The 12,524-nt window shown below is 33.4% G+C and overlaps 3 protein-coding genes across 3 annotated transcripts; 2 read left to right on the forward strand and 1 right to left on the reverse strand.

The window, feature by feature from the left end:
* Positions 1-531: 531 nt before the first annotated feature.
* Positions 532-1,359, forward strand: PCOAH_00054890 (Chromodomain protein; the record flags this gene model as incomplete). Its single annotated transcript, XM_020062269.1, has 1 exon — positions 532-1,359. The coding sequence occupies one exon, from the start codon at positions 532-534 to the stop codon at positions 1,357-1,359; it is 828 nt and encodes a 275-aa protein (XP_019917480.1).
* A 2,990-nt stretch (positions 1,360-4,349) lies between these two features.
* PCOAH_00054900 (Uncharacterized protein) lies at positions 4,350-9,014 on the forward strand (the record flags this gene model as incomplete). The annotated part of the gene is made up of 6 exons (XM_020062270.1): positions 4,350-5,730; positions 6,085-6,251; positions 7,207-7,275; positions 7,619-7,734; positions 8,017-8,112; positions 8,634-9,014. 6 exons carry the CDS (start codon positions 4,350-4,352, stop codon positions 8,914-8,916), a joined length of 2,112 nt encoding a protein of 703 aa, XP_019917517.1.
* Positions 9,015-10,444: 1,430 nt separating this feature from the next.
* PCOAH_00054910 (Uncharacterized protein) lies at positions 10,445-12,268 on the reverse strand (the record flags this gene model as incomplete). Its single annotated transcript, XM_020062271.1, has 4 exons — positions 10,445-10,627; positions 10,893-11,142; positions 11,289-11,640; positions 12,001-12,268. The coding sequence occupies 4 exons, from the start codon at positions 12,266-12,268 to the stop codon at positions 10,445-10,447; spliced, it is 1,053 nt and encodes a 350-aa protein (XP_019917807.1).
* Between the last annotated feature and the right edge of the window lie 256 nt (positions 12,269-12,524).

Raw genomic sequence — 12,524 nt, forward strand, 5'->3', positions numbered from 1 at the left:
AATTATACAAGAAAATATGTATTTTTTTTTCCCTTCTTTTTCTGGAAGTTATAAAAAAATATTTTTTCACAAGCCGTAAAGTTAATCTTAAGGAAAAAAAAAATATATATATATTTTATATATTTATAAAAAATATTCAGATAAACCAATGATATTTTAAAGTACACCAAGAGAAGGAGAATAATTTTTTAAATAATATTTTTATTTCTCATTTTATTATTATTATTATTATTTTTTTTTTTTCGTACAAGTTATATATGTATTGTATGTATATCGTTGCATATCCTTTGTTTTGTACGGTTAAGGGGCAAAAGTAAGAGAATACGGCCTATGTATTGTGTATATAAACGTATATACACGTTTTTATGAGTTGCCTTAACAGGTATATGTGACATATATATATATTATATACGTACGTACCTACGTCACAGGCCTTCTGCTCCCTTGTACATATACGCGTATACACATATTGTACGCATATTCAAGTATACATATAACCAGGGTACGGGTAAACACTAACGTGACAGAAAAATGACTGGATCAGATGAAGAATTTGAAATAGGTGACATCCTAGACATAAAAAAAAAGAAAAATGGATTCATTTACTTAGTGAATTGGAAGGGCTACTCAGACGATGAGAACACGTGGGAACCAGAAAGTAATTTACTGCACTTAACAACCTTCAAGAAAAAAATGGAACTTTTAAAGTCTGCTTATTTAAGCAAAGTCGATGCAACCTACAACGATGGTAATCTGTTAAAAAATCATCTATCGGCACCATTATCTTTGCAAGAAGAAGTTAGTACCACTAGTATCATCAAAACCAAAGGTAGAAACCCGCTAATTTCAAAAAAAAAAGGTATTAAAAAGGGCTTAATGAGCAAGTTGGAAGCGAAAAAAATGTTATCTCCACATTCGGATCATTCACAAAAAATGAGTGACGAGGAATATAACGAATCAATCAAGCAAGAAGCCATCGAAACCCCTCACGATGGCACTTTGCTAAATGTAGAAGATGTATACAGCGTTCGAATTAAAAATAGAAAGATGGAGTTCTTGGCTAGCTTGAAAAATGCCTCGCCACAGTGGGTAGAAGAGTCCAACATACGAAGAACAGGACATCTAAATATAAAAGTAAACGATTTTAAAAAATACATACGAAGGAAAAAAACATCCAAGGGAAATAGGATTGTTATCAAAAATTTGCACAACGTTGGGGACGAGTTGTACATTTCCGTTATACACAACATAAATAACAAAGAAATTCACAGTTTGTACCCTTCGAAAGTTATTGAATACATATACCCACAAGAACTTTTAAATTTTCTTTTGTCAAGACTTCGATATAGAACGGCCTAAGTATGTGAGCATATAGACAAATATGCTCGTGTGGGACAGGTTTAAGGCATACCGGGTTGTGTGCACCAGACAGGTATATACATAAGTGTACATCTATGTATGTGTTCTCACCGAGGCAGAACGACGCACTACGTGTATCACGTTGTTATAGAGACGTATTATTCCAACTCCCCTCTTCCTACGCGTATTAATTGCACACCCACATTAATCCTTTACTCACAAAATTTGCACCATTTATTATAAGAAGCTAAATATGTTTAAAAAAAAAAAAAAAAAAAAACGAAGATAAAAGAAGGAATACATATTTATAATCCACAAGACGCATGAAAATTAGTATGGATGAATGAAAAAGACACAATATGAAACTATTTTTTTACCATAGCGGGCTAGATACCACAAATGCATGATTTACAGTCCATGACCAAACGAATATCTCCGTGTATACATGCATACATACTGGGTAGCATTTTTTTTTTTTGTGTGTTTATTTAAATAATTAACGAATACTCTAATTTCTATTTATATGCATATATATATGTATATGCGTATGTGTTGCATATGTCTATACACGTATGTACACGTATGAGTGCGTCTACACGGTCCCATAACGCACACATGCATCACACACACGTACATATATGTATATATGCACATATACATAAATCCACACCGTCTACAATGCAGTGTCAAACAAAGCAACACACGTATTAAGGCGTAGTGTTTTACTACGCTTATAATACGCATACACACACAATCACATGCATAAGTATATGTGCATATATATACATGGACACCCAATTTAGTAAAAAAAATGGAAGCGTGAACAATACAGGGGAGGGAAGAAGTATTCTTTTTTCGAAGTTATATATTTATAAAGATATGTAGGAAATTTTTGGCCTTTGTGTGAATCCCCAATGCAGGAATGTTTATATACATTACCATTTTCCAATTTGACAGCTATATACAAATGTGCTAATGCATATATATACATATGTATATGTGCCCATACATATATGTACAGACCTATGTATGAGCTCTCGCTTACATTATGAATGTTAAATACATTAGTCGTGAATGTAAAACGAGAGCACAGTCGATTGTTTTAAGTATATTTTTTTCTACCCATTTTCAACAGCCCCATATATGTGCACACGTGTATGTGAAAACATTTGTCGCAGTGTACGCAAGCACACTGTGCATGTATAATTTAAGTATATGTCTATACATGTACGTGCGTCACCCTACACTTTTTTTTTTTTTTTTCAAAGAAAAAAAACATTCATACAAAAGGTTAACTTTTTTGTCAGTATTGTTGATATTTTTTTAAAGCAAATATTATAAAAAAAAGTATCCTTTTAAGAATACATTTGATAGAATCTTCCCCAATACAAAGTTCTTTGGAATGAGTAAAATTTTCCAAGCCTTTAACAGTCTGAAAAAAGGGGTACGGAAAATTTTGCAGTCGTTCAAATACGAGAAGCCACCTGAACAACATTCTACACACACACACAAAAAAAAAAAAAAAAAAAAAAAAAAAAAAACCTACCTCCTTCATGTAAATATTCTGAGTAGTGTGGTTATTCTGAAGAAAGAAAAAAATAAATGCATAGAGACACCCCTCACATAGGCCTGTGTGATGTCGAAAATGTCACACGTGGAACATTAAGAAGGAAAAAAGGTCAAATATATGAAAAGAGCAAAATGTACGAAAATATAATAAATAAAAGAAATAAAATTACACATATGTACGCGCTATTTTTTCTATTTTTACACATCGTGTATTAGAGCAAATAGCAGGCAACTGCTTGCGTTGTCACATTTTCGAAGGTACCTCCTTAACAAAGGAAATAAAAAAAATCCATTTCAGTCAGATGAATGCGCAATTTGTTTTTACAATTTTTTTTCCTTAATTAAAACATATTTCTTATAATTTAATGACACATTCATAAATCATATTAAGGAAGGAAAAAGTACAATTTAAAAAGAAAAAAAAAATTGATCCCGCAAATTTATACGTTTAAGCCACGTATAAATGGTCCTCCAGAATATACGTGAAATGAGTGAAGATAATGTACCTTTTTAAAAAAACTAAGATATTCCTTTAATTTTGCTTCCAATATATATAAATAGCATTAATTTGCAGTAAAATATATTGTGTAAATGTAAACATTTCTCTAAGTATATATACCGCTTATTTTGTCATTTCTTCAGGGGGTTAAAAAAAAAAAAAAATGTATGAATTGTTCTATGCCAGAAGGCATTTTTAAAGATCTGCATGTACATGGGCTTAACGAAAAAATGGTCATGTATATATAAATAGCGAAAATGTTTTCAAAATTGCGCAAAATTATGAATAAATTTGCACGATAACACATGTAACAAAATAAACATCAAATAAGACATAATCATGCAGAAAAGGTGAACGAAAAGACGTTCTTTTTTCCCCACATTTTTGCTTTTCTATTATGTCAATACAACAGTGAGGCAGTGTGTATAAGAAAGGAAAGGGGCACATATTCAAACCTCTGAATGGTTGTACAAGTGCACATTGATTTTTTCTTTCACAAATTGTGCACATATTCTCACTTATAAAATGCTAGTTTATTTAAGATGCAAACATGTAGATTGACAAATTTTGTCCTTTATTCGTTGCAAGGGTTTAAATCTGCACACTGTGAAGTCTAATTTGCTGTTTACTTTATTAATTTCCTTTTTAATTTTAAAGCATGTTACATTTTCTATCCTATGCAAAAATACAACACCATCCTCCGTTGTTTTTGTGTACGTGCCACGACAAGTACTTCGATTTGCAGACGCCTGTTTTTGACCGTACGTGAAAGAAACAATTGTGTGTGAAAGGTGTAAATAAGAAAAATATAAAGAAAAAAAGGATAAAAAAATGTCAATATAGGAAAATACAACTGAATTTAAATTTCTTTGTGAACACACACCATTTTTTTTTTTTTTTTTCCCATATATATACTTCAAAAATGAGCGTCGAAATTTGCAGCAACTATTTGCATAATATATACCTAGAATTTAGCCTGTTTAACAATTTTTTAAAGGATTTAAATCAAAGAATAAAAAGTGGGAATAACGATAAATACACGCCTATATATGACAGCTGTATTGAAAATGCATATAACATACAAAATAGATTTCATGCATGGAACAATGAAGAAGAAGATATTGATGAAAAGTTCATAGAATACTTTTCTCAAAACTTTATTATAAATATTAAAGCCTTTCTAAGGACCAACTTCTGCTCCATAGATGAGAATTTAGACAATTTAAAAAATAGAAATAAAAAACTAATTGAGAAATTAAAAGTGGACTTGGAAAATGCGGAAAATCAGGAAAATTATATATACGAATTGGAAAAAAGCTTAAAATGTGAAAAAGAAAAAAATAGGAACGCACATAATTTACAGGAAAAAATAAACAATCTTGTAAATCAGAATGAAAAACTTAAGAACAAAAACGAACAATTGGAGATGTCCTCATGGAAGCAGCAAGAAGAAAACAGTAAAATAAAAGTTGAGCTGAAGAAATTTTTGTCTCTCAAGGAAAAAAAAAAATATATTGATAACGATAGAAGATCCTATAACAGATTGAACAAAACCATGAGTACGCTATTTAAGCGAATTAATAACAACATACGGAGAAGGAAGGAAAACACATTGTTCCTTGGGAAATGTAGGAGCTACAGTACCAGCTTTTTGCATACGTTTAACAGTATAATGCTTAATGAGGAGGATCTCATTGGTGAAAAAAATGAACATACGGGAAAATTTGGACATGAAGCGGGAAACTATGCACAGCAAAATGATATACAGCAAAATCGAGATCTACAAAATGGCATACTGCACAATTGTTCTCAGAAAAACGTTGCCCTACAAAGTGGAGCACTGCAAAATGTAGGACTACGACATAACGCACAGCAAAATGACGTAACAATGAGTGATCACTTTGGTCACGAACCCAGCGCAGATATCAAAAGGAGGAAAAAACAAATTCGTCTGGGTCACGATGTGTATCCGAGCACTCATGAAATGGTTAACCATATGATCAATTCAAGCAATTTTTTTTTTAGAGGAGACGAAAGGGGATTATGTAGAAATGAATTAAATTGCTATAATTTCCACGAAAAGGATAATTATAAAATTACAGGTCAAGGAGAAAATATCTACACAAATATAGAATCCGTAGATGACAAAAATATGGAAAGAAAATGTCATAAATGGAACAAATTCTTTAAAAATAGCCATATGATGAAAAGAATTTTCACTCATAATGATTATTACAAGGACGGAAGGAATACCCTGTCTTGTTGCAGCAATACATTACTTATTGATATAAGAAAAGCGCTAAGTAATAAATGAAAGAAAAGTAAAAGGAGAGTGGATAGCACAACAACTATCTTATCCGGAGTAGGCAGGGAGCAAAGTGGATTAAAAAGAAAAGAAATGAATAAAAGAAAAATGAAAATAAAAGAATAAAATATTAAAAGTACACTTTTTAAATGTAAAAAGAATCTGTATTAATAGTTATATACCAAAATATGCAGAAAGAAAGCAATAAAGCAGTAAAAAAGAAATATAGGGCGAGTTGCCCTTTTTTTATGACTCCACACTTGCTATGCACCTTGAGCACTACAAAAATACAACATTGTTTCGCATCTACAACATTAAAACTTGGTCTTCTAATTCCCCTTCTTCTTTACAGGAAGCAACCGAACGTTTTTAATTAACTCTATATTAAAAAAACGGACATATAGAGTTAAAAAAAGGAAAAGGAGAAAATTAAGAACATTCCTTAAAGAGAATGAGGTAAATAAATTTATACTCTATTCTGTCTCCACCTTGCAATTCATTTTTTTACTTTACATTTGTGTAAGACTTAACCTTTTTCCGAAATAGTCATGTTGTTTGAATTCGACATGATTAACAAAGTTGTGTTAAATGTAGGTGAAAAGTGAAAAGCATAGTAAGGGAAAATAAGTAATGAAAAAAAGAAGTGCATACAACACGATCCACCTTAGGGGCTGTATTGCATGAGTGTTATTTAAGCTAAATAGGACAAGTGGATATTTTTAGTCTTATCAAATTATGCAAACAACTTTATGTGCTTTCTATATGTTGTTGGATATCTTATCTATTTGTGTTAACTCATTACATGCTTCTTTATTTTTTGGCTTTCTTCCCGAAAATTATTATTTTTTCATTTCCTTGAGAACCATTAATGCTACAGGCTTGTTTATAGAATAGTTTATATTTTAAATGTGTTTCACCATTTTCATTCTCCTTTAAAGTACCTAATTCAGTTTTCCATTTTGTTTGGTAGCTTGTTCATATGCACTACAAATGTTAAGACGTACAAATTGCTTAATTTGCAAAAAGGATTTTTTTCTTTTTTATTAATTTTTAAATGTAACATAATATTCTTCTTCTACATTTGAGCATTACTGTTTATGTATACTTGCAGTTTATTGGTTCCGTACAGTTTGGCATTATTATCACTATTATTCATTATGTTGTTCTTCCTCCTGCCACATGAATATTTTTTTTTTTTTTTTTTTTTTCTAATTATACTGCACTGAGTCTATTACCTGTTGAGCACTTTAGGCTTAATTATTTATATGAAGATATGAACATGTATACATACACGTGTGTGAACATTAGTTGATTAAAATTATCGCAGGTGACATTCCACTATTATGTCTCCCCTTTCGACCTGGTTATATACGTAGAAGCGTATGGATGCACTCATTTTTTTTTTTTTTTTTAAAACTCAAAAAAGATAGAATTTTTTTTTTTGCTTTTTTTTTTTTTTGTTTCATTTTTGCAGAAATATAATTTTAAGGAGCATGCTCAGGAAGGAGATGATCGGTTGCGTGCCATAAGGAACATGATAATGGTGCGTTAGCAACAAGTATTATCTTTTCATGTGTGCGTATGCCAGAAAATTATGTGCATACGCGTGAAGAAGAGATTGACTGAATGTGCATATGAGCATGTTCTACTTGTGGAAGCACGTGTGCACTTCAACCTGAGCATGTAGATGTGTATCTCACACGAGGAGCTGTGTGTATCGAGATAAATTAAAAAAAAATTTGCTCATTATCGATGCGTCGTTGCATATGCACACAAAGGAGAGGATAAAAAAAAAATATATACATATATATGTATGTATGTGCACATACAAGCGAACGGGGGAAATTCCTCATTCATTCTTCTTTTTCTTTTTATACAATTCGCAGGAGGATTATCGAAGCACGATTGGCAATTTTTATGAGCACATAAAAAAAGACATAAAAATTGTTATTGAGGGAGATGGCAACATAAACGTCGATCTTTTTTCGAATTATTTCAAAAAGTAATTAATCAATTTTAAGCTTACCTGAGCCTTTTTGCTTGTTACCTTGACTCGAGCGATTCTGCATGTTCTGTCTTTTATTTTTGATGACACACTGGAAATGAATGCTTTGTCATTATGACTATTTCTGATCCTATTTCTGGTGCAATTGCAGCTAACGTTCCCATCGCTGGTGCTTTTGTTACCATTTAATTATTTTACTATTTTATTATTATATTATTTTACTATTCCGCTGTTTTACCATTTTACTTTTTTTTTTTCTTTTCGGTTCCCCCTTTGAAGCATGATAAAGGAAATTCATGACGAAAAAAATAATGTGAAAAAAAAAAAAATTGATAAGATTACCAGAAAATATCTCCGGAAAATTGATTCTTACAGGTAAAGGGAGGAATTGAGCTAATTAATTCTGGTCCGACAAAATGTATGGATGAATATTCATTTTGAGCAAAGCTTGAGCACGAGTGTGTGTAAGTATGTGTGCGAACATTTGTGTATTCATTTGTGGATTCATATGTGCATTCCTTTTATGGATTTTTTTTTTTTTTTTTCATCTTCTTGGCGCATATGCGATAGGTATTAGACACGTTTTCGACCCTCTGCGCGAAATTGCCGATGCAACCGTGTCGTTCTGGTGTAGTTCTTTTGTATAACAGTTTACAAATATTTAATGATGAAACTTCTGTGTGATGTGTGAATACCGAGCTGACTCAATTTGTTGCATTTAGAGAGCCGAATGTTATTTTTTATTTACCATATGAGCATGAATGTACGATATATTTTTGCTTATTTATGGGTTCTCTCACCTTTTCATTTTACGTTACCATTTGTCCGCGTAACCCCCTATTCACCTCTGGGCCTATCATCCACTTATTCTCATACCTACACACATGTATATGTAGATTACGGGAGAGGGACTTTTTCGAAGACGAAGGAATTGTAGAAAAGAAGAATTCTAAATATCTCAATAGGAGTTTAAATAAATACGACTCATTTGATTTAAGGAAAATTATAAAAAATAATTATGAACAATGCGAATTCAGTAGTGACAATGAGGAAGAAGAAGGACCTTTTTCTTTCTACCAAAATAGAAATATAAGAATTATTGACAGATTAAAGGATTTAAAAAATAACATTTCATTTTTTAAGTTTTATGATTTAATTGACTTTCCAAGTAAATCCTAATTTTTTTTTTTGTTCAACTTTAATACTTTTTGTGATATCCCCACATTTGTATTGGACTTTTTCAAATATGTTTTCATTTGTTGTAACATTGTGAGTGTGTCCCATTAGAGTTGGTACTTCTCATTTGTGGGGACGTTCCACACTTTGGCGGAAATATGACATTTTGGTTCATTCCTAGAAAGGGACCACTATCTTCACAACTTCTATCTTCAAATTTTCTAGCTTTATGATTCTAAGTTTGTAATTTTAACTGGGTGAATGTAACTGGGTGGTCCCAACATGGTAATTCCTCCCACTTGTATTGTGATCCTTCACATCCGTGTGCACACACGAGGGTGAGCAGCTCTTGCGACTTTCACCCTGCTTCAATTACTTGGTTTACCCCGTCGGGCAGGCACAAAAATCATGGTGGACGACGAAATGGCGCGAAAATTGAGCTAATTGGTTAGGTGCACCGGTATCGTAAGAGTGTGTATGTGCATATGTGCAATTGGACTTATATGCACGTGCACACATACCTCAGCTTTCGAGGTCGTCCGTGCACATTTGGCGCTCGTGCCCTAAGTAATCACGATTGCTTGTCGGAGACGCCAGTTATAGTGTTTCACATCCGGAGAATGTGCAAAATAGCGCATACGAGGTCTCGGATCCGCCCCCGAGATGTGCACGTTACGCATCACAGGGTCGTTTTGACACGAAACAGATGAAACGACACGCCTGGTGAAGCACACACAAAGCTCCACGACCGAAACTTAAATCAGGACGTTTCCATATTAATGCACAAATGCCTGATCATGTGCAATAACAAATCGATCAGATCACCCATTTCTAAATGCACGCTTAAAAAAATGAATCATGTGTATCAGATAACACCCAATTTTATACGCATCCGAAAGGCCTCATCATTTGCATTCCCCATTTGCGTTTTTTTTTTTTTTTTTTTTATTTTATTATACTTTTTACACATTTGTGAAATTGAGAAGGAAGATAATATATCGGCAGAGCTATTACATCGTAAGAAGTAACGCATAAATTCATACGTTTTGTTGAGCGTAATGCACGCATTTTTTTTTTTTTTCTTTCTGTTCTGTTTTTTGTTTTTTTGTTCTTTTGTTCTTTTGTTTTCGACTTTTTCTAAGTGTTGCTCTTTGGACATTTTTTGCGTTAAAGGAAATTTGCCCTTTTCGCTATTGTAAACTATGCCGTAGTATACTTATCCAAATTAAACAAAAACATTACGCGTAAAAAAATACACGCAAAAAAATAGAGCGCAGTGAAGCGGCAATCAAACGAAGCAAAACCATTTTTACAACAATGCTGAGGGCGACTCAGCACAAAAAAATGTAACCAAATGGGCATAAGGAAAAGGGAAAAAAAATATAAAAAAAAGAAATTGCTTCGCAAACAACTATAATATTTATTACCGTAAATTGTTAATAAAACAAAATTATGTTTAAAAAAATGCGACTTTTTTTAAAAAGAACACAATGTGTTACACGAAGGTGTTTAGCCTTCCCTGAGGTTCCCTTTATATACTTTGCTCCATGGACTCATCATAATTAAAATCGGGATAATCATTTTTTATATCCCCTTCTTCCAAATCGTCTTCCTTCTCAGTGTTAACAAAATACAATAGGGAGGCTACATACAATTGCACATTTATGAAAAAGGACAAAATATTTTCGCTTTTGATAAATGAGGGGATCTGTGCCTGTAGAGATTGCCACGATAAAAGGGGGAATAAAATTATATTTCAATATGGGACAGATAGCGACACGGCAATTGAGGGAATGTATTGTGAGGGTGAACACGATAAATAAGGGTTCTTCCGTGACGAATCAGCTTTTCGGCACCGATGGTACCTTGCATGTTTTCCCCCCACGAGTTGTGGATACGCTATGTTGTACGGGTTACATGTTCAGGGATGCACACATAGATATGTACAAGCGCGCATTTGTACTCCTCGTATGCATTACCCGGTAGTGCTTGAGGAATATGTTGCTGCAAAGCACTCCAATGGAGGAATGCACTAGGATCGGCAGCAGCGTTAAGAGTAAGGTGCGTATTTTCATTTTCCTCTTTTCTTCCTTGTTGAATGTTAAGAAGTGGGCCGTCAGTAGCATATTCACTGCGACGGAAAAGAAGCCCATCTTTGAGAGAAACAAGCCAAGTGCACTGACTGGCAGCATCAGGCTGCTAATGTTAACTACTTCTAGGAGGCTCTTCCTGCAAAGGTGTAGTGGGGGGAAGGGGGGCAATTTGTGTCCACAATATGGTCTCCGTGATGTTAGAATTTGCCTCTCGGTCATGTTGTTATATAGGCAGGTAATCACTTGATAACCACTCGCCCTTTTTTGTCCTCACGCGCTTACCACTTAAAGATTCGGAAGAGGAAGTACCCACTGCTATTCATCTCTTCGCCCAGGTTTTTCAGCACCTGTTCCTTCACCCTTTCTTCGATGTTCGCACTCTTTATGTAGTCAACAGACAACTCGCTCGTATACTCATCATTTCCAAACAGGTGAAACTTCTGCTTCCTTTTAAATTCATGCAAATTTCTCTGAATTATTTTTTGTGTGATAAAAAAAAACATATCTTTATATTTTAATTTGCTCTTGATGTCACTACATGTTTTAATGAACTCATCGTGGGCCTTAACCAACTCGTTGTAGTTGTCTCTCTCATTTTTCCCAAGCTTCCTTAGGTATTCCTCCTCCTCTTTATCTAGTTTGGGTGAGGAGGAAAAAAGGGAAAAACGAATAAAATTAATAAAATAAAATATGAAAGCGCTATACGGTTTATCATCTCTCCTTTTTAAGAGGCTAATATGTTTTTTCTTTTTTTTTTTTGGCCAGACGCGCATTTAACGGAGCTTCTCTCACTCTCGCGGTGCAGCACATGTCCCGCTTTGAAAACGGGGACCAAAAGTGGGAGCCCAGTGGTGTACACATATGTATAAATGTATACACATTTTGATATCACACCAAATTGGCACACGCACATGAATTTTCCGCGAAATGGCATCTTTGCTTTTTTTTTTTTTTTTTTTTTTTTTTTCTCTCTTTTCGCCGCTTAAATGCTAACTTAGAGTATATCTGTCTTGCTCATTCGTAAAATAATTTGAAAAAAAAGACAACAGTTTATTTCTGTATTTCCTTGGCGGACTATTTTGCAGACATTTATAGGGGAACCATTTGTTAAGTGAACATTTGCTATACAAATAATTGACGGACGAAATTGTTTTCACATAACTCTGCTTGTCATTCCGGCTTGATAAAATTTTATAATTTACATGAAAACAGGAGTATGTTCTTATAGTCAGGATTACAAACAGGACAAAATTTGCTATCATTTTTTTAGCAAGCGGGATTATCATTCTTTGGCGCAAGTTCCACAGAAGAAAAAAAAGGAAAAGGAAAAAAAAGACGAGGGAGACGCAGAAGAGGAAGGAGATAACGAATGGGGTCGTAAGAAAGAAGGGCCGTTGTTAATTCTCATTTCAATAATGCAATAGAAAAGTGTGAATTTTGGCTAACTCGTTTTCTCCCCCTTTCGTTTCCCATTCTCCTTTCCTTTCGCTGCATTCATTCTTCATTTTAATTCAAGAA

The sequence above is a fragment of the Plasmodium coatneyi genome, chromosome 14 (assembly GCF_001680005.1).
Source record: "Plasmodium coatneyi strain Hackeri chromosome 14, complete sequence".
Lineage (NCBI taxonomy): Eukaryota > Apicomplexa > Aconoidasida > Haemosporida > Plasmodiidae > Plasmodium > Plasmodium coatneyi.